Here is a 23,930-nt window from a genome sequence, read left to right as displayed (position 1 = left end):
TGAGTATATTTTTAAGTCGATTTCAATACAGATAATTTAAATGTTTGTTTAGAGACACACAATGGATGCGCCCATTGGCATTGATTAGTAGATTTCCTTTGATTGACGGACTAAATTAGCCAAACATATTTTTCTTCCCCCAGAAGCACCATAGATTGTGAGGACATGGTTAAATAACGATGCAATAGGTAGTGATACTGATACATTCAAATGCAGCATTGTTGTTTTTAAGAACAAGGCTGTCAAAGGGGCCTTTTCACGTTTTGCTAAATTGACAAAATAAACATGACAAATGGTAGTCCATATAAACGGACTGCCAGAGCCTTTGATAATTTTTGCTACGGCGGCTCTGTCAGTCCAAATGCACCCCTTCATAAACATGGGTGCAGTTCAGCGCTGAGAATCTGTGCGCTTCACTAAACAGACGTCGTTCGAGACAAATTGAGGAAAATAATGAATAAACTTCATAAACATGTAAAATATACCTGAATGGCAACCTACGGATGTTATCCTTTTCATGCACCCTATAAAAACACAACAATGTTTCAACACACTTTCCTCGCTGACATGTTTTATGTTCAAATTTGAAACAGTGTATTCTGTATCGAATAACACAGCGTTATCGGCTCCAACACATAACCCGACGTGCAAAATATTGGTGTACTGCAACCTAACTAATATTGGGTCAATTTTTCAATATGGCAGATACAGCGTACAAAAGCAAAACTAAGTCAATAAAAAGCAATTATTTATTGTTTTAATGGTACCATTCGTATGAGTTTGTGGTTTTGACAGGTAAACGTTGATAAGATCTTGCAGTTTCAGTGTTCCTTAACCATTGCATTGTTGATTAAGTTTTGCACTCATGGGCAAGAGCCGGCGTTTTGCAACTATCAGCTAACCATTGGGGTATAAAGCTGAGAGTTGAATTATTGCAACTAGATAAATGGAGGATAACTTTTTTTTTTCAGATCAGGATCCTTGCTACACTTTTGGGGATTGGGGCCAAGGCCCTTAGAGGGGGGAATTTAGCGTCATTTGGGGCGAAAAGGGAAATTTTAGAAGATCTTTTCCAGGGTTGTCATTATTAACCAATTGCCGATCAAATTCATCAGTAAATATCGCCAGAAAATCCGTTGTTTTTCCCGAATCTTTTGAATCAAGATCGGAAGTTTTGATCACACAAACCGACAATAATTGATGAGGAATAACCGTAGTATAGTAGAGCGACGCCTGGTCATACAGTCAGTCCATTAACTCCGCCTAAGAGCTACTGTTTTCAATGAATTTCTCAACGAGCGGCCAATATTGATTTTTCCAGCTGTCAATCAAATTCTTCTTGGTAAGCACATCAACCAATCAGCGCTCAGGCAGCCGAATACACGCCGACCCCACATGAAACTGCATCAAATAGCTGTTCATTACACCGACCGTATCTCAGCGAATGTAGCACTGTAGAGCGTTATTAACTTTTTTTTTTAGTCAGGGAAAAAGTTTCCACATATTAAAAAATGCATTTCGATTTTCTACCAAAATAAATTATATTAGGGACCTCTGCGCTACGAAGTTGTTATTCAGCATCTTAATATTAAAGTCCACGCTTTCCCCGAGGAAAATGACGTGATGTTATACATGAAGTCTAATTTTGGCATGATTTTCATCTGTACATCAGGATTTTTATTGGCCTGATTTTTGGCTATGTTCCCAATCCCAAAAAGTATACTTTTTTCCCAAAATGTGGCAAAAAATTTCCAATTTCCAAAAAAATAAAAAAATTTTTTTTTTTTTTTTTAGATAGAAGTGTCTAATGCGTTTTTTATTTCAATTATAGTTCAATTACATCTTACAAAGTATTATATGATTTTGATCTTTTAATTTGATTGATTATAAAGAGTTATATCAAATTTAGTATTTCCCTAATCAGTGGACTTTTTCGTTTGGAATAAAAAGGGCTAATGAATTTATTTTCCCAATATCATGAAAATGCCGATAAAATTCCCAATTCCAAAGCCATGGGCTATCGTCCCAAAAAGTGGGAAAAAAACCCTGTACATGAAAAACACGAGAAAAGTGTCTCTGTTGCTAGAATTTTCTAAATTTTCTGTGAATAATGAAATCTGAAAATGATTTCGAATAACACATTTAATTATACACATTTGAAAATACTTCAATTAAATAATGCATTTTGTTATACAAATGGTCATAACACATAATATAATAAGTAGGTAAATAACGTGTTTTGAGATTGCCAAACTATGCATACATATAGGTCTACATGCATGAATGACCTGACAAGTTATATCACTATCCCGAATGAAAGGTACTCGGTAAAATTTAAAGAAAGACGCTTTTTATTCTCAGAAAATTAACCTTCACTTTAGCAAACTTTTCTGAAAAGAGGTACATGTACATGTAACAGTTTAGCTTGAGTCGTTGATTTGTCGTAATTACTTAATATAAACGGTTCTCAATGCTCTCAAATCGCGTCACGTGATTCACGCATGTTCAATGGGAATTCCCCAATCCTACAATTCAGTTTGTATATGCACTTGCGTTAAATGGCGGCCGACATTCATCGTCAATATTGGCCGTAATTTGGTTTAAAAAAAAAAAGAAATTGTATGATACTGGATTGTCGGGTAGTGGATAGAATTGGAACATGAAAAGATCTATCAATATAATATGTTTTAACGTTGTACAGTATACTCAAAATGTGGAAATCTTAAAATTTTCTATTCTTTTTAGACCTCATTTTAACTTTTTTATGCTCTGAGAATAGCAGTATTTTGTCCCTTAAATGTCTAGAATTTGTTTTTGGTTGGCCCCCCTACCAAGGCCTTGTCCTGGACCTACAAAGGGGCCTAGGCCCCTTGACCCCCGGCCCAATCGCTTACTATTCCAAAATAATCCTTTACAATCATAATGACAACCTTGATCTTTTCACCAACCATTCAACACTTACAATTGCTATATTTTAACAGAATTTACAAAAATATACATTCGAGTAGTTTTCTGAGAAAACAGGGCTTAATGCGTGTGTGTAAAGTGTCATCCCAGATTAGCCTGTGCAGTCCACACAGGCTAATCAGGGACAACACTTTTCCCCTAATCTTGATTTTTGATAAGGAGGGACTTCCTTGAAACTAAAAATACCATAAAAGCTGAAAGTGTCGTCCCTGATTAGCCTTTGTGGACAGCACAGGCGAATCTGGGACGACACTTTACGCACATGCATTATGCCCAGTTTTCTCAGAACACGATTCATTTAATCAAAGATTAATAGCATGATACTTGCTGGCAACATAGGTATAAAAGTTTTAAAAAAAATTGTGTGAGGGGGAAATTTTTAGCTGAAATAGGGGAAAAAAGTATACTATAAAGTATTTTAAGGGGGGAATGGGGCCAAATTTCGGCCCCGAAAACGGCCAAACGAGGGCCCTGGTCAGATTCTCAAATTTTCGTTGTAACTATGATATTTGTGAGGAAACAGTAATACTGAACATTAACTATGCTCTAAAATATCCATTATGTGCATCTTTTGACGATTTGAAAACCTGAAAATTATAAAGCATTGCAATTCCAAACTATTGAATAGTAAAGGTATCGTCATAGCCAGCTCACCGTCCGTCAACCGCATTTGCAAAAACCTTAACATTTTTTAAGGTTTTGAACATTGGCTCTAAAATCAAATTGCTACTCCCTACAACTTTGAAACTTAAAAAAAAAAAAAAAATTCTGACAAGCTTTCATTTATTCAAAACTGCACCCGTAGCCGAGCGTGGCACCCGTAATGCGGTGCTCTTGTTAAACATGAATGCAGACCTATGGTGGGATTGCATTTGATCCCAGTTGGGACATAGTAGCTTTAAATGGAAAAATTGGCAGTTTGTAGAGCGCTGGAATACAAATTGAGAATGACGCGGTTGATCCCCAGCCCATCCATATGATTTGTGCACCTATTATCACCGGGCATAGGCGGAGGGATATTGTTTTGGCGTTGATCGTCCTCCTGTCTTTCCGTCCGTCCGGCACTTTTGTGTCTGGAGCCATATCTTGGAAGTGCTTTGGCGGATTTCATTGATACTTGGTATGAGTATATATATTGATAATAGGATGATGCACGCCAAACGACATTGTACACCATCGGATAATAAGGGAGTTATGGCACTTTGTATTTTGAAAAATGCTTTTTGTGTGTGTCCAGAGCCATATCTTGGAAGTGCTTTGACGGATTGCATTGAAACTTGGTATGAGTATATAATTATATGGATAAGAGGATGATGCATTTTGGCGTAGTCCATTTGTCCAGAAAACTTTTGTGTCCAGAAGTATATTGGCAGGGGATATCAATTAAACGAATTTGCTTGTTTATCATCAAAAACTTTCTACTGTCGTTTTCCCGCTTGCTCTGATCCCTCTTATTCCAATAAGGCAGTTTTCAGTATTTGCACTATTCACTGGCAAATCTTAGGAAAACAGTGGACTTGGTAATTGAATGTTGTGCTATGTATATTGTTGAAAAATCCAGCTACACATGTATCAAAGATTTCTGCTCAATATCTTGAGTTTGGATGGAGGTTATGTGCTGAGCATGAAGACTTTCATTCAAACTTAATTAAATTTAACTTAATTGTTGGGTAAACAGTTAGAAAATATAGTTTCTTGGCATGTTCATTTTTCTTGTTTTAATTGTTATTGTTATTTACATTTATAAGCTTACATCAGGTGGCCTACAGAACATGTTCATCATACATGAATCAGAATAATAGTTAAGTGCGCCATCTTGGGACAGCCCTGGTTCTCATTTTCAATTTTTAGCTCGGCTGTTTTCGGAGAAAACCGAGGTATTGCCATAGCCTGCCCGTTGTGTTGTGTCGTTAGCCGGTGTCGTGCTTAAACCTTAACATTGGCTCTGAAATCAAAGTGCTTCTACCTACAACTTTGAAACTTCATATGTAGATGTACCTTGATGAGTTCTACATGCCACACCCATTTTTGCGTCACAAGGTTTAAGGTCAAGGTCACTGTGACCTCTTAAAAAAAAAAATTGACAAGCTTTCATTTATTCAAAACTGCACCTGCAGCAAAGCGTTGGCACCCATTATGCGGTGCTCTTGTTAGAATATGAAGTTCAGTTCAATACTTTAGTGATATTTGTCAATTTGACATGTAACAAGGTACAGTGCTCAAGCTAGGATTTGAAAAGGGCAGGGGGGGGCTTTTTGTCAGAAGGGCACTTTCGACGCGCAGTATTTTGTCAAAAGGGCACTTTTGAGCGCGCGGGCATTTCTGGAATGCTTATGTGTTATTAATAATTGTTAAAATATATTATTCCCACTATATGAAACCATTATAAAACCATTCAAACATAATGTCTACAAGGAATGATAAATTAAATACAATGTAATAAGAGATTTATTTATTATCATATGTAAAAAAAATATTATTTTTTTTGTTTTTTAAGTAAGGGTAGGGGGGGGGGGGCCTGGTGGGGCATGGCGGAGTTTCGGGAGGGCAGGGCAGGGCGCCTTTCAATTTAGGCCTAGCTGGAGCACTGAGGTATTACAGTTGTTCATCAAAGAAACAAGCCTATTTTCATGTTTAATGTTTTAATATTATCTTCAATAGAGAGTCATTTTTCAGATATTTGATGATGTGACATGCTCGCAATGGATGGCGGGCATTCGACAAAGAAGCGTGGCTTCTGCTTCATGCTCGTCCGCAGTCGTATAGGACAGCTGATTCTGGGACTGCTGGCCATCTTTGTTCTCTCAACCTTCATATCGCACTACTACATTTCAAACTTTGGGGCTGATGGCGAACTAGGGTACAGGTAGCATGAGTTTTGGGCATAGATTGATAGTGTGTAAAACTATTGTTTCTGATAGTGAAATAGCAGCAATTCAATTGCATTGTTAAGTAGCAACAATTTCATAGTGGAATAATAACATTTGCTTATTAAATGGCAAGATTTAAAAGTAAGCTTACATTGTATCTGGTATGACACTTCAAACACATGCATTCAGTGCAGTTTTACCAGAACGAGACTTTATTGTCTTTTTTTCCACTCAATATGAATGGCTGGAGGCAAAAAACTGTGCTGAATGTATGTGTTGACATAAGCATGCAAAATAATGTTTTCTGCAAACAAATACGGTTTTATTAATATTGGTAAATTAAATTCAACATTTTGTTCTGCTATTTATCTTAATTACATATAGAATCCAGCATTTATTTTTAACCAGGTTTTCTGAAGGAAAAAACTGTTTATTAGATTTGCGAATGTCGGCGGTCAGGCTGGCTGGCGGGCAGAACAAGCTTGTCCGGGCCATAACTTTGTCGTTCATTGTCAGATTTTAAAATCATTTGGCACTTTTGTTCACCATCATTAGACAGTATGTCCCGCGAAAGAATTACGTTGATATCTCCAAGGTCAAGGTCACAATTTGAGTTTGAAGGTCAAAAATGGCCATAAATGACCTTGTCCGGGCCATAACTTTGTCGTTCATTGTGAGATTTTAAAATCATTTGGCACATTTGTTAACCATCATTAGACGGTGTGTCGCGCAAAAAAATCACATCGATATCTCCAAGGTTAAGTCCACAATTTGAGTTTGAAGGTCAAAAATGGCCATAAATGAGCTTGTCTGGGCCATTACAATGTCATTCATTGTGACATTTAAAAATCATTTGGCACATTTGTTCACCATTATTGGACGGTGTGTCGGGCGAAAGAATTACACCAATATCTCCAAGGTCAAGGTCGCCACAACTAAAAATAGATTGATTTTGTAACTATGTAACTATGAACACTCAGTAACAATGCACATTTTTATTTTGAGTTGTCTCTCTTTATCAGACTTGTTATGCCCCCGGTAGGGTGGCATATAGCAGTTGAACTGTCCGTCAGTATGTCAGTATGTGTGTATGTCAGTCTGTCCGTCCGAAAAAAAACATTAACGTTGGCCTTAACTTTTGCATTATTGAAGACAAGAACTTGATATTTGGCATGCATGTGTATCTCATGAAGATGTACATTTTGAGTGGTGGAAGTTCAAGGTCAAGGTCATCCTTCAAGGTCAAAGGTCAAAAAAAAAAATTCAAAGCGGCATTCTCATGAAGCTGCACATTTTTAGTGGTGTAAGTTCAAGGTTAAGGTCATCCTTCAAGGTAAAAGGTAAAAAAAAACAAATTTAAAGCGGCATTTCTCATGAAGCTGCACATTTTGAGTAGTGGAAGTTCAAGGTCAAGGTCATCCTTCGAGGTCAAAGGTCAATTTTAGTATTTCAAAGCGGCGCAATAGGGGGCATTGTGCTTCTTACGAACACATCTCTTGTTTTTTCTAATTGAAATCAAGGTCAATTTTACACAAGGAGTTACCAATACACATTTTGAATTGTCTCCCTTTATCAGACTTTTTTTCAACTGAAAACCTGGTTTTGTGACAATTTTGTCCCTTGTTTTGTATTTAACTGCTCATCACAAATGTGGGTATTCATATCTAATTTCACAGGTCAAGGTCAACAAAAAATCACCCAGAAGATGCTGACCTTGACAGAGTTCAATGTCACGAGTTGAAAGGTCAGATAACGGAGCTTCGTAGAATTCGTGGGTCTGTAAACAATGAACTCCGGGAGCTAGAAAGCAAGCGGTTGAGTTTGCAGACGGAAATCACAAAAGTCAAAACTCACCTGGAAGCGTTAAGGATCGAACAAGAGAATATTGAGAAGAATATCAAGCAGTTGACGTTGAACCTGGATCAGCTGAAAGTAGAAGTGGACGAATTTTCTAATGGTGACCAGCAGATTTTGAAGGCGCCATTACGATTTATACCGTCATCAATAAGAATTAAGGCAAAATCAGGGACTGAGAATGACCAGTTTCACATTTGTTTGATGTTCACATGTTTCGACTTCTCCAGGTGTTCACTGCTGTCACCATTCCTTGTTTATGTGTATGGTTTGAATAGCCATTTTACTGACAGCAATTTAAATGACTTTATTAAATCTTCCGTTTATCAGGCTTTTGATGGAAATGCTCATATCACTTCTTCCCCTGAGACAGCCTGTGTTTACGTTGCCATTTTTGGCGAAATATTTTCTGAAGAGTCCCCAGAAACAATTCAAAATAAGATCAACTCCCTTCGGTACTGGAATGGGGATGGTCTAAATCACGTACTCATTAATCTAGCAAGGTCTAGATCTAATGTGGATCTATTCCATGGTGTTAAAACAGGCAGGGCTATAATTGTGCAATCTTCTTTTGTTGAAACCGGTTTTCGCAGACAGTTTGATATTGTTGTACCACCGTTGCTGGGTAATTCTGATGGAGAAGTGTGGGCAGAATTGCCTCCCTTGAATCCAATAAGGAGGAATTATTTACTTTCATTTTCTGGACAGTTTAAAGATAATGCAAATAGTATAGCAGCAGTTCATAATAATGATATTAAAAAGGCAGGTCCACAGAATTACCAGTCTCGTACCTTACAGGCTGCGTTACATGTTCCAATATTAAACTCAAGTGTAAAACATGTTCAAAATGAACTTGAAGACTTAGAATCAAGTATAGTGCAGCAACTTAAACTTTTTGAAAGTGAAGGTACAGAAAAACTCAGTTTTAATTTTATGTGTGAGTCAGGGCATGAAACGGTCGGCATCAACGGAGAATGGTTACTCTGTGGGAATGAAAATGATAGAGCGAACATTTTGAAACAGTCAACATTCAGCCTAATTATTGCTCCAGCAAATTATACAATTATCTCGACGACAGTGTTTCAGGCGAGACTTTACGAATCTCTCAAGTCTGGTGCTATTCCAGTCATACTCGGGGACTATGCTGAACTGCCATTCAGCGAATTGCTGGATTGGTCAAAGGCGGTCATCATTCTACCTAAGCAGAGAGTCACAGAGCTGTATTACCTGCTAAGAACCCTGTCCAATGTTGACATGATGGAGTTTAAGAGGAATGGACGCAGGTCAGTGTTTTGTCCCCATTTTGGGCATTGGTCTGGGGCCCTTTGGATTGGGTAAAATGGCACTGTTTTAACTAAAACTGGGAAATCGGTGTTTTGAATGTTTTGTTATTAAAAACTTAAAAATTGAGAGTGTTTTCAAAATCATATTTACTAAGGTTTGCCCATTAGGCTGCAAAGGAAAATTATCTTAAATCTAAATTTTCATTTTATTTATCTGTTTTTTATATGTTGTGCTATGGTAATGAATTCGAATGACGGCCCAAAATTTGACAAAAAAATTGCAGGTTTTGGGAAACGTATTTCGGGACCAGTAAGAGCGTCGTGACAACCATGCTGGCTGTCGTGAGGACTCGACTCAACATTCCCGCGCCACCGGTACGTGAGGAGCCATCACCAACCGCCGTCAGTAACTTCATTCCAGTGCCACAGAATTTGGGTAAGTCTGCTTGAGAGTTTATCAAATTTCACAATAAAAATAGTAGTCGACATTTTTCTGGACTTAACATTTGACGCACAAAAAATAAAGAAATGCTGTTTTTATCCAGTTTATGTGGAAAGATATTCATTTTTCCTTTAAAATAAATATCATTAAGTTTTTAGTCTGCTTGATTTCCTGTTTGTATGGAGACATGCAATTAAGCATTGTTTTGGGAAAACTGGGCTTAATGGATGTGTGTTTAAGTCGTCCCAGATTAGCCTGTGCAGTAGGCTGCACTGTACAGACATGTTTGAAGCCTAGTTTTCCCAGATAACAGCAGCTCTTTCATAGAAACGAAGCCAATATTAAAAGTGGGTTTTTAATGTACCTGAAATAATGGTTTACTCTGCCACTATTGTCCCCTACCGGTGAAACCAGAGGGGACTTATGGTTTGCGCTCTGTCTGTCAGTCTGTCTGTCAGTCTGTCCATCACACTTTTCTGAATCCTGCAAGGACTTTAAAAGTTCTTCATATTTTTTCATGAAACTTTAAACATGGATAGATGGCAATATGGAAATTATGCATATCATTTCATTTTGTTCTTACATCAACAAATCTGGTTGCTATGGCAACAAATATATAATAAAAAAAGTAAAACAATCTGAAAATGATCAAGTGTCGCCGGTAGGGGACATATATTGCTTGGCAATAGTCGTGTTATCCCCGCCGAAAAAAAATCGGAGGGGATATAGTAATTGGTCCTGTCCGTCCCTTTGTCTGTCCGTCTGTCCGTCCGGCTGAAACTTTGTCCGGAGCATAACTCCAAATCTATTCAATGGATTTACTTTAAACTTAGAATATAAACAGATGGCAACTAGGAGAAGTGCAGTGACCAAGAACCATAACTCTATCTACCTTAGTTTTTTAATTATCTCCCCTTTTATATAACTTTAAGGAAATTTTTTGTCCGGAGCATAACTCTAAATCTACTGAAGGGATTTACTTGAAACTTGAAATATAAACAAATGGCAACTAGGAGAAGTGCAGTGACCAAGAACCACAACTCTATCTACCTTAGTTTTTTAATTATCTCCCCTTTTATATAATTTTAAAGTTAATTTTTGTCCGGAGCATAACTCTAAATCTACTGAAGGGATTTACTTGAAACTTGAAATATAAACAGATGGCAAGTAGGAAAAGTGCAGTGAATAAGAACCATAACTCTATCTACCTTAGTTTTTGAATTATCTCCCCTTTTTATATAACTTTAAAGTAAATTTTATGCGGAGCATAACTATAAATCTACGAAAGGGATTTATTTGAAACTTAAAATATAAACATATGGCAACTAGGAGAAGTGCAGTGACCAATAACCATAGCTCTCTCTACCTTAGTTTTTGAATTATCTCCCCTTAGTTAATGTTTGTCCGGAGCATAACTCAAAATCTACTGAAGGGATTTACTTGAAACTTAAACAGATGGCAAGTAGGAGAAGTGCAGTGACTAAGAACCATAACTCTATCTACCTTAGTGTTTGAATTATATCCATTTATTTAATTTCAAAGTAAATTTTTGTCCAAAGCATAATGAATTATCTCGCTTTATTTGTTTTTACAAATATTAATCTACTCTCTAAAACAAATGTTGTCATACAATGAAATGAAGAATTATTATATAATTTACACATGTATAGGCATAGATACCTCAATTAAGTAAATCCAGTTAATATTATCCTTAATCAGTAAAAAAGATACTCTGGTCTCATAATCACCAATTATTTTCAATTAATGCAGAAATCCAGCTTTGTATTGATGCACATTCTGATTTGTACAGAACTTTCTGGAGCAAATATTCTAATTTGATTTAAATTTGCCAACTTTGTAAGCACTAAAAAATAGGTTTTGCAGGTGGGTATGAATCTTTTCTGATGCATTTTATCATTAGAGAGGAAGTAAGATATTTGCAGAAACTTAATTCCAGTTACATTATAAAGATTAAAAGAAGGGGTTATTTTACTTCTTGCTTTCAAAATATTCTGATCAACTTACAGATAACATACATATTTTTTTAGATCTCAACAATAGGATCATCTCCCAGCCAGCTCTATTAGTTGAACCTTTTAGATCTCAACAATAGGATCATCTCCCAGCCAGCTCTATTAGTTGAACCTTAGAGATCTCAACAATAGGATCATCTCCCAGCCAGCCCTATAAGTTGAACCTTTTAGATCTCAACAATAGGATCATCTCCCAGCCAGCTCTATTAGTTGAACCTTAGAGATCTCAACAATAGGATCATCTCCCAGCCAGCTCTATTAGTTGAACCTTAGAGATCTCAACAATAGGATCATCTCCCAGCCAGCTCTATTAGTTGAACCTTAGAGATCTCAACAATAGGATCATCTCCCAGCCAGCTTTATTAGTTGAACCTTTTAGATCTCAACAATAGGATCATCTCCCAGCCAGCTCTATTAGTTGAACCTTTTAGATCTCAACAATAGGATCATCTCCCAGCCAGCTCTATTAGTTGAACCTTTTAGATCTCAACAATAGGATCATCTCCCAGCCAGCTCTATTAGTAGAACCTTAGAGATCTCAACAATAGGATCATCTCCCAGCCAGCTCTATTAGTTCAACCTTAGAGATCTCAACAATAGGATCATCTCCCAGCCAGCTCTATTAGTTGAACCTTTTAGATCTCAACAATGGGATCATCTCCCAGCCAGCTCTATTAGTTGAACCTTTTAGATCTCAACAATGGGATCATCTCCCAGCCAGCTCTATTAGTTCAACCTTAGAGATCTCAACAATAGGATCATCTCCCAGCCAGCTTTATTAGTTGAACCTTTTAGATCTCAACAATAGGATCATCTCCCAGCCAGCTCTATTAGTTCAACCTTAGAGATCTCAACAATAGGATCATCTCCCAGCCAGCTCTATTAGTTGAACCTTTTAGATCTCAACAATAGGATCATCTCCCAGCCAGCCCTATTAGTTGAACCTTTTAGATCTCAACAATAGGATCATCTCCCAGCCAGCTCTATAAGTTGAACCTTTTAGATCTCAACAATAGGATCATCTCACAGCCAGCTCTATTAGTTGAACCTTTTAGATCTCAACAATAGGATCATCTCCCAGCCAGCTCTATTAGTTGAACCTTAGAGATCTCAACAATAGGATCATCTCCCAGCCAGCTCTATTAGTTGAACCTTCTAGATCTCAACAATAGGATCATCTCCCAGCCAGCTCTATTAGTTGAACCTTTTAGATCTCAACAATAGGATCATCTCACAGCCAGCTCTATTAGTTGAACCTTTTAGATCTCAACAATAGGATCATCTCCCAGCCAGCTTTATTAGTTGAACCTTAGAGATCTCAACAATAGGATCATCTCCCAGCCAGCTCTATTAGTTGAACCTTAGAGATCTCAACAATAGGATCATCTCCCAGCCAGCTCTATAAGTTGAACCTTAGAGATCTCAACAATAGGATCATCTCCCAGCCAGCCCTATTAGTTGAACCTTTTAGATCTCAACAATAGGATCATCTCCCAGCCAGCTCTATTAGTTGAACCTTTTAGATCTCAACAATAGGATCATCTCCCAGCCAGCTCTATTAGTTGAACCTTAGAGATCTCAACAATAGGATCATCTCCCAGCCAGCTCTATTAGTTGAACCTTAGAGATCTCAACAATAGGATCATCTCCCAGCCAGCTCTATAAGTTGAACCTTTTAGATCTCAACAATGGGATCATCTCCCAGCCAGCTCTATTAGTTGAACCTTAGAGATCTCAACAATAGGATCATCTCCCAGCCAGCTCTATAAGTTGAACCTTTTAGATCTCAACAATAGGATCATCTCCCAGCCAGCTCTATTAGTTCAACCTTAGAGATCTCAACAATAGGATCATCTCCCAGCCAGCTCTATTAGTTGAACCTTAGAGATCTCAACAATAGGATCATCTCCCAGCCAGCTCTATAAGTTGAACCTTTTAGATCTCAACAATAGGATCATCTCCCAGCCAGCTCTATTAGTTGAACCTTAGAGATCTCAACAATAGGATCATCTCCCAGCCAGCTCTATTAGTTGAACCTTTTAGATCTCAACAATAGGATCATCTCCCAGCCAGCTCTATTAGTTGAACCTTAGAGATCTCAACAATAGGATCATCTCCCAGCCAGCTCTATTAGTTGAACCTTAGAGATCTCAACAATAGGATCATCTCCCAGCCAGCTCTATTAGTTGAACCTTTTAGATCTCAACAATAGGATCATCTCCCAGCCAGCTCTATTAGTTGAACCTTAGAGGTCTCAACAATAGGATCATCTCCCAGCCAGCTCTATTAGTTGAACCTTAGAGATCTCAACAATAGGATCATCTCCCAGCCAGCTCTATAAGTTGAACCTTTTAGATCTCAACAATAGGATCATCTCCCAGCCAGCTCTATAAGTTGAACCTTAGAGATCTCAACAATAGGATCATCTCCCAGCCAGCTCTATAAGTTGAACCTTAGAGATCTCAACAATAGGATCATCTCCCAGCCAGCTCTATTAGTTGAACCTTAGAGATCTCAACAATAGGATCATCTCCCAGCCAGCTCTATTAGTTGAACCTTTTAGATCTCAACAATAGGATCATCTCCCAGCCAGCTCTATTAGTTGAACCTTAGAGATCTCAACAATAGGATCATCTCCCAGCCAGCTCTATTAGTTGAACCTTAGAGATCTCAACAATAGGATCATCTCCCAGCCAGCTCTATTAGTTGAACCTTAGAGATCTCAACAATGGGATCATCTCCCAGCCAGCTCTATTAGTTGAACCTAAGAGATCTCAACAATAGGATCATCTCCCAGCCAGCTCTATTAGTTGAACCTTAGAGATCTCAACAATAGGATCATCTCCCAGCCAGCTCTATTAGTTGAACCTTAGAGATCTCAACAATAGGATCATCTCCCAGCCAGCTCTATAAGTTGAACCTTTTAGATCTCAACAATAGGATCATCTCCCAGCCAGCTCTATTAGTTGAACCTTAGAGATCTCAACAATAGGATCATCTCACAGCCAGCTCTATTAGTTGAACCTTTTAGATCTCAACAATAGGATCATCTCCCAGCCAGCTCTATAAGTTGAACCTAAGTAAATATAATATGGGAAACTTTTTTTAATCTCAATTTTTGAAGCATTTCACAGCAAATAAAAACAACACTAATTTCCCAATATAAGTCAAAACGCTGTGATTTTTTCTCAATCCAAATGGACCCAGGCCCATTCCAAAATGACAAAAAAACTCACATAGTTGTTGTATGCTTAACACTCTAATCAGCAAACGGAAAGCCAGGCTAGCAGGTCATAATTGTTAAGCATACATGTAGCTATAATTTTTGTGAAGCTGGGCCAATATGACCTGCTTGTCTTGTCTGTGAACTTTTTATTACATGTGTAATTTGCCAATTATTTGTTAATTTAAACCTAAAGCTATTTATTTGACCCAGATTGCATCAAAAGCGTTAGGCTATTTAATTGCTCTTGAATCTATTAAAATATTTCTAGATTTATAAACAAAGTAGATTAAATGAGACTCAATTAAGTTATGACGTTTAATAAACCTGTTAAATGGGCAGCATATCAAATCATCAACTCTTATGCCTTTCCTTCGAAGACAGCATTATGAAATGGCATGAATTAAAAGAAAACAAAAGATACGAAAGAATGCATGAAATACCGGTAGTTTGTGTTGGCGATTTTTTCATTGACAATGTGTGTATGTAGATTTTTGGCCTATGGTATTTCACATTTGTCCGGCCCCATATCAGGCGATGTTACCAGGTATTTCTAACCTGTGTTTGTTAGTAACACATGTGCTTTATACACGATATCTACGCAGCCCCAGACCCAGACGAGGTGACAGACGAAGTTCTGGGCCCCGTGGAGCCTCCGTTCCCCTCCCAGACCTTCAAACAAAACTACACTGTCTGGACCCTGCGAGACCCCTTCAACATGCCCGGGGACCCCTTCCATCTATTCCCCTTCCTGCCCTTCGAAAAGTTCCTGCCTTCAGATTCCAAGTTCTTTGGTAAGATTGTATTAGCCTTGATTTTTCAAAACAGGGCTTGTTGTATGTGCATGAAGCTTCATCCCAGATTAATTGTGCATTCCGCACAGCCTGATCTGGTATGACACTCCCTGATTAGCCTGTGAAGACTGCACAGGGTAACATGGGACAACACTTTACACACATGCATTAAGCCCAGTTATCCCAGATTGAGGATCATATATTTCCAGTATTGAAGTCCACATTATTTCAGAGAGCTTGATGGTAAATTCTGTGATAAGGTCTAATTAATTCCTAATAGCAATGTTGATATTGATTACCGACCTTTTAATTGTTCCTACCATCTGACTTCAAGTTAATTTGTAAGTTCAACAAATATTTAACTAATATATGTATTTAAAGTACCGCTCCAGATTAGCCTCTTCAGTCCGCACCGGCTTTTCTTAGAACGCGGCTCATATGTTTTCTGTCTCACTCATACGAAAGGATTGTGCATTTTTGCATTAACATGGACGGCATGGACGGCACTTTCATCTTTATAATTTTTTTTTTTTAAGTACAGGGTAAGACGTTTTTTGATGAAAATACAGTGTAGGCGGAAAGTGTAGTCCCTGATTAGCCTGTGCAGTAGTCCCTGATTAGCCTGTGCAGTAGTCCCTGATAAGCCTGTGCAGTAGTCCCTGATAAGCCTGTGCAGTAGTCCCTGATAAGCCTGTGCAGTAGTCCCTGATTAGCCTGTGCAGTAGTCCCTGATTAGCCTGTGCAGTAGTCCCTGATTAGCCTGTGCAGACTTCACAGGCTTATCTGAGGAGACACTTTACGCCCATGAATTCAGCCCAGATGTCACAGAGGCTCATGCATTTTCTGTCTCACTCATATCTATGCATTGCATAATTATTGAATAAGTGGTAAAATGTGTATAAAAAATTCAGAATCTCACTTTCATACATTTATTCTCTGAAATACTGTACAATCTTACAATGCTGCTGTTCCTTATTTATATTGTGCATAATTCATAACTTAAGACAGATAAAGAAATTAATAATGATATGATTATTAAGGTCAACTAATATTACTACTTGTACTATTTACTGCAACTCATTCTCAAACAAGACATTCATTTATAATAACCCCTATCAGTTTCATTTCATGCTAAGTCCTTCTTACTTACATGACAGGTGCTGGGTCGGGGTATCGACCAATCAACAAAGGGGAGGGTGGATCTGGCAAGGAGTTCTCGGAGTCCATTGGTGGAAACCATCCGAGGGAACAGTTCACAAGTAGGTCACGGGGCTACTAGTATGTCATTGTGGTAAAGGTTTATTTCTGTATGGTGCACAAGATCATTGTGTTCTGCAGGGTTTAAATGGTGTGTATTAAGAAAAAAATGTGCGATTTCATGTTGATTATCTGATAGTTCTTAATTGAAATAAGCAATAATTAGCCCGGCTGTTTTGGGAGTAAACCCGAGGTATTGTCATAGCCTGCTCGCCGTGCTAAAACCTTAACATTGGCTCCAAAATCTAAGTGCTTCCACCTACAACAATGACACTTCATATGTAGCTGCTCCTTGATGAGTTCTACACGCCACACACAATTTTGGGTCAAAGATCAAGGTCAATGTGACCTCTAATACTAAGTATTCTTCTGACCAGCTTTCATTTATTTATTTCATTTATCACAAAACTGCACCGCAGCCGAGCATTGGCACCCCCTATGCGGTGCTCTTGTTTTGGCTTTGTTGCAAGCTATAATAATTGTGTCAATAGTTGTGTGGCATTTTGGGATTTCGTTACTGCAATGGTGTCCCCATTAGTTTATGAAGATGATAACTTAAGAAGATTTTGCTCCATCATACTGAAACTATAAAAAAGGAATATAAAGCTTTGTTTTGTTTGCATATTTTTTTACTAATTTATGTTTTGCCTCTTTTGATGTCTTTAGGAAACATTGTACAAAAGTTGTAGATTACCAATAGTATTATACTAACCCTATAATGCTTCAATCAAGACTTTCACCCAGTCAAAGCTTATACTAAAACCCATATTATATGGCGAATTTGCATTTTCCAGTTGTAATGTTGACATACGAGCGTTCTGATGTCCTGATCAAGGCTGTGACGCGTCTGAAAGGTTTGCCACACCTCAACAAGGTGATCGTTGTCTGGAACAACCCAACAGTGCCCTCCGAAAACCTCGGCTGGCCAGAAATTGGGGTCCCAGTTGTGGTAATGTAGCCATTAGCTGATTTGTATAATAAGGCTTTAAACAAATCCGCTTTGCTCTAGGAAAGTTGGACTTGAGTCTTGTGCGAAAAAGTGTCCTTCTAGATTAACTCTTTGCAGTCTGCACAGATAATTAGACAGACACTCTGCTTTTATGGAATTTTTCGTGTATACATGTAGGTTATCTCTTTTAAACAAAAATCTACTTTAGGCAGAAAGAGTTGGCCCTGATAAGCCTAGGTGGATTGCGCAGGCTAATCTGGGACGACACTTGACGCTCATGCATTTGAGACCAATTTTCTCAGTACAAGGCTCAAATAGTTGTGTGTGTCTGTCGCCAAAAAGTAGGGAGTGAGGTCATATTATTGGACCCCATGTAACAAAGAAGAATGGGGAAAAAGAACTGAGTACTATGGCACTTTTTAATGTACAGAACTCGGGCTTGCATAGATTGTTCATAAGGGTATAAAGTCATGCTTACACAATCTTAATGTTTTATGTCTTAAATAAAAAAAGATTCTGAACGATTTTGCTTGATAGAGAAAAAAAAAAATTACTGTTTAAATGAGCAGATAAACAAAACAACACAATTTGTAATGTGTTTTTGTGTTCTGATGAAACAAATCACCGAAATTAAAGCATGTTTTATACCAAAATTACCTGGAAGCTTTAAAATGCTAAACATTAAACAAGAACTATGTAAGGTTTCTTAGGAATTGTGCATAAAGAAGTTGTAGAGCTGATGCTGCACACACCTTATACAGGGATTATATTAAAGCAGAACCCTGCTTTTTAATGCCTGCATTTTCACGGTGCCTATACCACGTGAAATTTTAAGATCTGTGTTGAGAGAATAAAGCGCGACCCAGCTAACATTTTTAAAAATGTCTTTTTTAATATTTCACCATTTTTAATGGATAAAGTGGAGAGCCCACTCATTCGTGAGAGTTTTCTATAGGTATCATGATCTTTTAAAAAAAATAAGTATTTTTTCAGTAAAGTGCAACGGCGTGTTTCAAATATGAAGTTCCCACACTGATCCGACATTTTTTTAACCGTTCAAACACGGTATAGGCACCATGATTTTTAGCTCACCTGAGCACAACGTGCTCATGGTGAGCTTTTGTGATCGCCTTTTGTCCATCGTCCGTTGTCGTTGTGCGGCGTCAACATTTGTCTTGTTAACTCTCTAGAGGGCACATTTATTGTCCAATCTTCATGAAATTTGGTCAGAAGGTTGGTCTCATTGATATCTTGGATGAGTTCGAAAATGGTTTCGTTTGCTTGAAAAACATGGCTGCCAAGGGGCGGGGCATTTTTCCTTATATGGCTAAATATGGCTATAGTGAAATCTTGTTAACACTCTAGAGGCCACATTTATTGTCTGATCTTCATGAAACTTATTCAGAAGATTCATCCCAATAATATCTTGGATGAGTTCGAAAATGATGCTGGTTGGTTGAAAAACATGGCCGCCAGGGGGCAGGGCATTTTTCCTTATATGGCTATAGTAAAACCTTGTTAACACTCTAGAGGCCACATTTATTTTCCGATCTTCATAAAAATTGGTCAGAAGATTTGTCTCAATGATATTTTTAATGAGTTCAAAAATGGTAACCTTTGCTTGAAAAACATGGCTGCTAAGGGGCGGGGCATTTTTCCTTATATGGCTGTATATGGCTATAGTAAAATCTTGTTAACACTCTAGAGGCCACATTTATTGTCCTATCTTCATGAAACTTTGTCAGAAGATTCATCCCAATAATATCTTGGACGAGTTCGAAAATGATGCCGGATGGTTGAAAAACATAGCTGCCAGGGGGCAGGGCAATTTTCCTTATATGGCTATAGTAAAACCTTGTTAACACTCTAGAGGCCACATTTATTTTCCGATCTTCATGAAATTTGGTCAGAAGATTTGTCTCATTGATATTTTGCATTAGTTCGAAAATGGTTACGTTTGATCGAAAAACATGGCTGCCAAGGGGCGGGGCATTTTTCCTTATATCGCTATATATGGCTATACTAAAATCTTGTTCATTCTTGAGGCCACATTTATAGTCCGATCTTCATGAAACTCTGTCAGAAGATTCATCCCAATAATAACTTGAATGTGTTCAAAAATGATGCTGGTTGGTTGAAAAACATGGCCACCACGGGGGCGGGGCATTTTTCCTTATATGGCTATAGAAAAACCTTGTTAACACTCTAGAGGTCACATTTATTTTCCGATTATCATGAAACTTGGTCAGAAGATTTGTCCCAATGATATCTTGGATGAGTTCGAAAATGGTAACCTTTGCTTGAAAAACATGGCCACCAGGGGGCGGGGCATTTTTCCTGATATGGCTATAGTAAAACCTTGCTAACACTCTAGAGGCCACATTTATTGTCCAGTCTTCATGAAATTTGGTCAGAAGATTGGTCTCAATGATATCTTGGATTAGTTTGAAAATAATTATGTTTGCTTGAAAAACATTGCTTCCAAGGGGCAGGGCAATTTTCCTTATATGGCTTTAGTAAAATCTTGTTAACACTCTAGAGGCCACATTTACTGTCCGATCTTCATGAAACTTGGTCAGAAGATTAATCCCAATAATATCTTGGATGAGTTAAAAAATGATGCTGGTTGGTTGAAAAACATGGCTGCCAGGGGGCGGGGCATTTTTCTTTATATGGCTATAGTAAAACCTTGTTAACACTCTACTCTAGAGGCCACATTTATTTTCCGATCTTCATGAAACTTGGTCAGAAGATTTGTCCCAATAATATCTTGTTATCTCAGGTGAGCGACTTTGGGCCTTTCAGGCCCTCTAGTTCAATTATCTTGCCTTAGACTCCTGCATATTATCTCCCTTGCCTCAATTGATCACATTTTTCAAAGAAGCTAAATTGTAACTAAAAAATATATTTTATATAATGCATTTTTTGCATAGTATTTAATGGAAGTTTATGCAGATGAAAAAATTAAGAGCCTTATGCAAAAGAAAGAAAATATCCGATCCCTGAAAATTTCATTTAACACCTGACAATTTCAAGCACAGGGTTATTGGACTCTTTTAAAATCTATTGAAATCTCCATTATAAGTGATACCGGTATGTATAAAAATGATACTACAGTAGGAAATAACATACATATGATGTTTATCAACAATTTCAGGTGGTCAAAATGGCAAAGAACAGCCTTAACAACCGATTCCTACCCTTCGAGGACATACAGACAGAAGCAGTACTGAGTATTGATGATGATTCGCACCTCAGACACGATGAGATTGTCTTTGGATTCAGGTTTGTTTACAAGAAGTTCAAAATAGGGGGTTGAAATTCTGAAAATAATTGCTTAACTGCTTTTTATGTCAATTTTGCAAAAAGTTTTGTTTCTCAAAGGTGCAGAACTAAGCTGGTCATGAGTACAGTCAAAACGTGCTACATTGATTCGTGATACAACGAAATGATAGGATACTGCGAGTAAGGATGCTATTCCTGTCTAATGTCCATTCATACTCTGCTCAAGCAAAAAAAACTTTGGAAAAAAAAAGTGATTTTTCAAATTTATTATTTTGGTCCCTTCATATATTTACCACTTAATTTCTAAATTGATATGAAGAAAATGTTTCAAAGCCTGATTGTTTACACCCTTTTGAGCACCTATATTCACACCTGTCAATAGCCTGCATGTAATTCACAGTAAAAGCTTATATTTGTTTTTCAGTTACATGAGAATTAAAAAAACTCGCTAGAACACAACTGATTGAAGAACATGGTTTTCATAACTTGTGTTGAGTTTAATTTTAAATAAGTTGAATGGATACAAATGTTTTTCTAACATTATAGCAAATGAGAGTCAATGATCAGGTCTAGTAAATCAACTGTTGTTAGCACAGTATTATAATTTGTTAGCCATTTAAACTTCAGGAAAAAATATCGCCAATCTCAGGACAAAGTCCCATTACATACACAAATGAAAAAATCTTGGATCAACCACTCTAAAATGGTTATTGGAAAGAATAGCATTGGGGTTTAAACAGGTTGTATGTTAATGAGAACACAAAATAAAAAAGAAATAATTAATCATTCGAAATATATATATATATGAAGCAAATCGTTTAAGGAACAATTTAGACACAAATTAATTCATCCAAAGTGTACTATTTATCTCAGAATTAGATCTAAAACGGTGTATTATTTTATCTCATTATTTTTATTTGCAATTTTCGGTATCAATTTCAAATGGAAATATCATATGTTATAAATCAGTCAAATCTTTGTTATTCTTTATCTCATTATTCTTATTAGAAACTGTTATTATTGATGTTAAACTTAAAGAAATATATCATATGTTAGGAATCAGTCAAATCATTGTTAACTTCTACCATTACTTAATTTTAATAATTATTATCATCCATGTCACCACACTTGTGTATTTTTGCATTTGGCTTAGAAGCAATTGTAATGCTTAATAGCTAATAATTGTTGTTGTTGTTGTTGTATGGCCTTGAAAAAGTTTGTAAAAACAAACAATGTTACAATCAATGACTTATATTTGCAAACTAGTGAGAAATACCATTGTTTTGTTTGCCAGTTTGGGAATGGTGCTTGGGCCATTTGGAATGTGAACAATTGTGTTTGTATTGCTTCCGTTGGGAAATTTGTGTATGTTATTTTAGCTAATTAATACTTAAAAATTGCAACTTAAAGTGTGTTGAACATAAAATTTACCAAGGTCCAACTTATAAAGCTGAATAGGGAAATTAACAAAATGTTGCTATTGAATTTAAAATTGTTTGTTTTTATGCCACCGGATCGATAGATCGGGGTTATATTGTTTTTGGCCTGTCTTTCTGTCTGTCATTCTGTCCCAAAACTTTAACCTTATAGTAAAGTTTTGCAATAACTTTTGAAATATTGAACATAGCAACTTCATATTTGGCATGCATGTGTATCTCATGGAGCTGCACATTTTGAGTGTGAAAAGTCAAGGTCATCCTTCAAGGTCAAAGGTAAAAAACAAACACTTTAACCTACTGTAAAGTTTTGCAATAACTTTTGAAATATTGAACATAGCTACATGTACTTCATATTTGGCATGCATGTGTATCTCATGGAGCTGCACATTTTGAGTGGTGAAAGGTCAAGGTCATCCTTCAAGGTCAAAGGTCAACAACAAAAAAGCGGCGCATTAGGGGGCATTGTGTTTCTGACAAACACATCTCTTGTTTATTATTATTAATATTTGGAAACCTTCATTTTTGGAATTTTAGGAAGAAATTTGGGAAAAATACATACTTTTTGAGATTGGGAATGGAGTTGAATGTTGGCCCCAAAAATTTGAAACCCAAAAAAACACTGGGTACACAGTTATTGTCCCTGCAGGGTCTGGCGTGAGGAGAGGGATCGTATTGTGGGTTTTCCAGGCCGCTACCACGCCTGGGACCCCCGCCATGGGGGCTGGCACTACAACTCCAACTACACCTGTGAGATGTCAATGGTCATCACCGGTGCCGCGTTCTTTCACAAGGTACTTGGGGGTTTGGGCCTCGTAGTGGTAAAATTGGGGTAAATGAATGTGCTGAAGCTTTTTTAGCTCGACTATTATACATGAAATATATATAGTGGAGCTATCCTACTCACCACGGCGTTAGCCTTAGCGTGCAAATGTTAAAGTTTGCGTACTACCCCAAATATTTCCTATGTCCTTTGACATATTGCTTTTATATTTTGCATACTTCTTTACCAATATGACCCAATCTATAAACAAGAGCAGACAACTGTATCAAGCATTTTGACAGAATGTTTGCCCCTTTTATACATAGAATATGCATATTATTGATAAATCTATGTTAAAGTTTGCGACCAACCCCAAATATTTCCTATGTCCTTTGACATATTGCTTTTATATTTTGCATACTTCTTTACCAATATGACCAAATCTATAAACAAGAGCAGACAACTGTATCAAGCATTTTGACAGAATGTTTGCCCCTTTTATACTTAGATTATGCATATTATTGATAAATCTATGTTAAAGTTTGCGTACCGCCCCAATTATTTCCTATGTCCTTTGACATATTGCTTTTATATTTTGCATACTTTTTTACCAACATGACCCCAATCTATAAGTAAGAGCAGACAGCTGTATCAAGCATTTTGACAGAATTATGGCCCTTTTTATACTAAGATAATTGAACATTTTGCTTAAATTGCCATAACTTCTATATTTATGATCACATTTGATTCATACCTTGACAAAACAACACCTAC

At 37.2% G+C, this 23,930-nt stretch overlaps 2 protein-coding genes across 4 annotated transcripts in view; one reads left to right on the top strand and one right to left on the bottom strand.

Annotated features, from left to right (window-relative positions):
* LOC127877489 (protogenin-like) overlaps positions 1 to 23,930 on the bottom strand; it is a 323,646-nt gene that overhangs the window by 65,016 nt on the left and 234,700 nt on the right. The gene's annotated exons all lie outside the window — the stretch shown is intronic.
* LOC127877490 (exostosin-like 3) overlaps positions 12 to 23,930 on the top strand; it is a 31,087-nt gene continuing 7,168 nt past the window's right edge. Inside the window, exons 1-9 of one of the 2 annotated variants that reach the window (XM_052423425.1) lie at positions 12 to 188; positions 5,644 to 5,827; positions 7,514 to 8,974; positions 9,259 to 9,410; positions 15,278 to 15,466; positions 16,624 to 16,725; positions 17,518 to 17,672; positions 20,830 to 20,957; positions 23,043 to 23,187. In XM_052423425.1, coding sequence (XP_052279385.1) covers positions 5,661 to 5,827; positions 7,514 to 8,974; positions 9,259 to 9,410; positions 15,278 to 15,466; positions 16,624 to 16,725; positions 17,518 to 17,672; positions 20,830 to 20,957; positions 23,043 to 23,187 — 2,499 coding nt within the window. In that variant the 5' untranslated portion in view covers positions 12 to 188; positions 5,644 to 5,660. Of the gene's footprint in view, positions 189 to 5,643; positions 5,834 to 7,513; positions 8,975 to 9,258; positions 9,411 to 15,277; positions 15,467 to 16,623; positions 16,726 to 17,517; positions 17,673 to 20,829; positions 20,958 to 23,042; positions 23,188 to 23,930 lie in introns of both variants that reach the window. The other variant, XM_052423424.1, reaches the window with a different exon arrangement.

Source organism: Dreissena polymorpha, chromosome 4 (genome assembly GCF_020536995.1).
Source record: "Dreissena polymorpha isolate Duluth1 chromosome 4, UMN_Dpol_1.0, whole genome shotgun sequence".
NCBI classification, from domain to species: domain Eukaryota; kingdom Metazoa; phylum Mollusca; class Bivalvia; order Myida; family Dreissenidae; genus Dreissena; species Dreissena polymorpha.
This window is presented reverse-complemented; position numbering and strand designations above follow the sequence as displayed.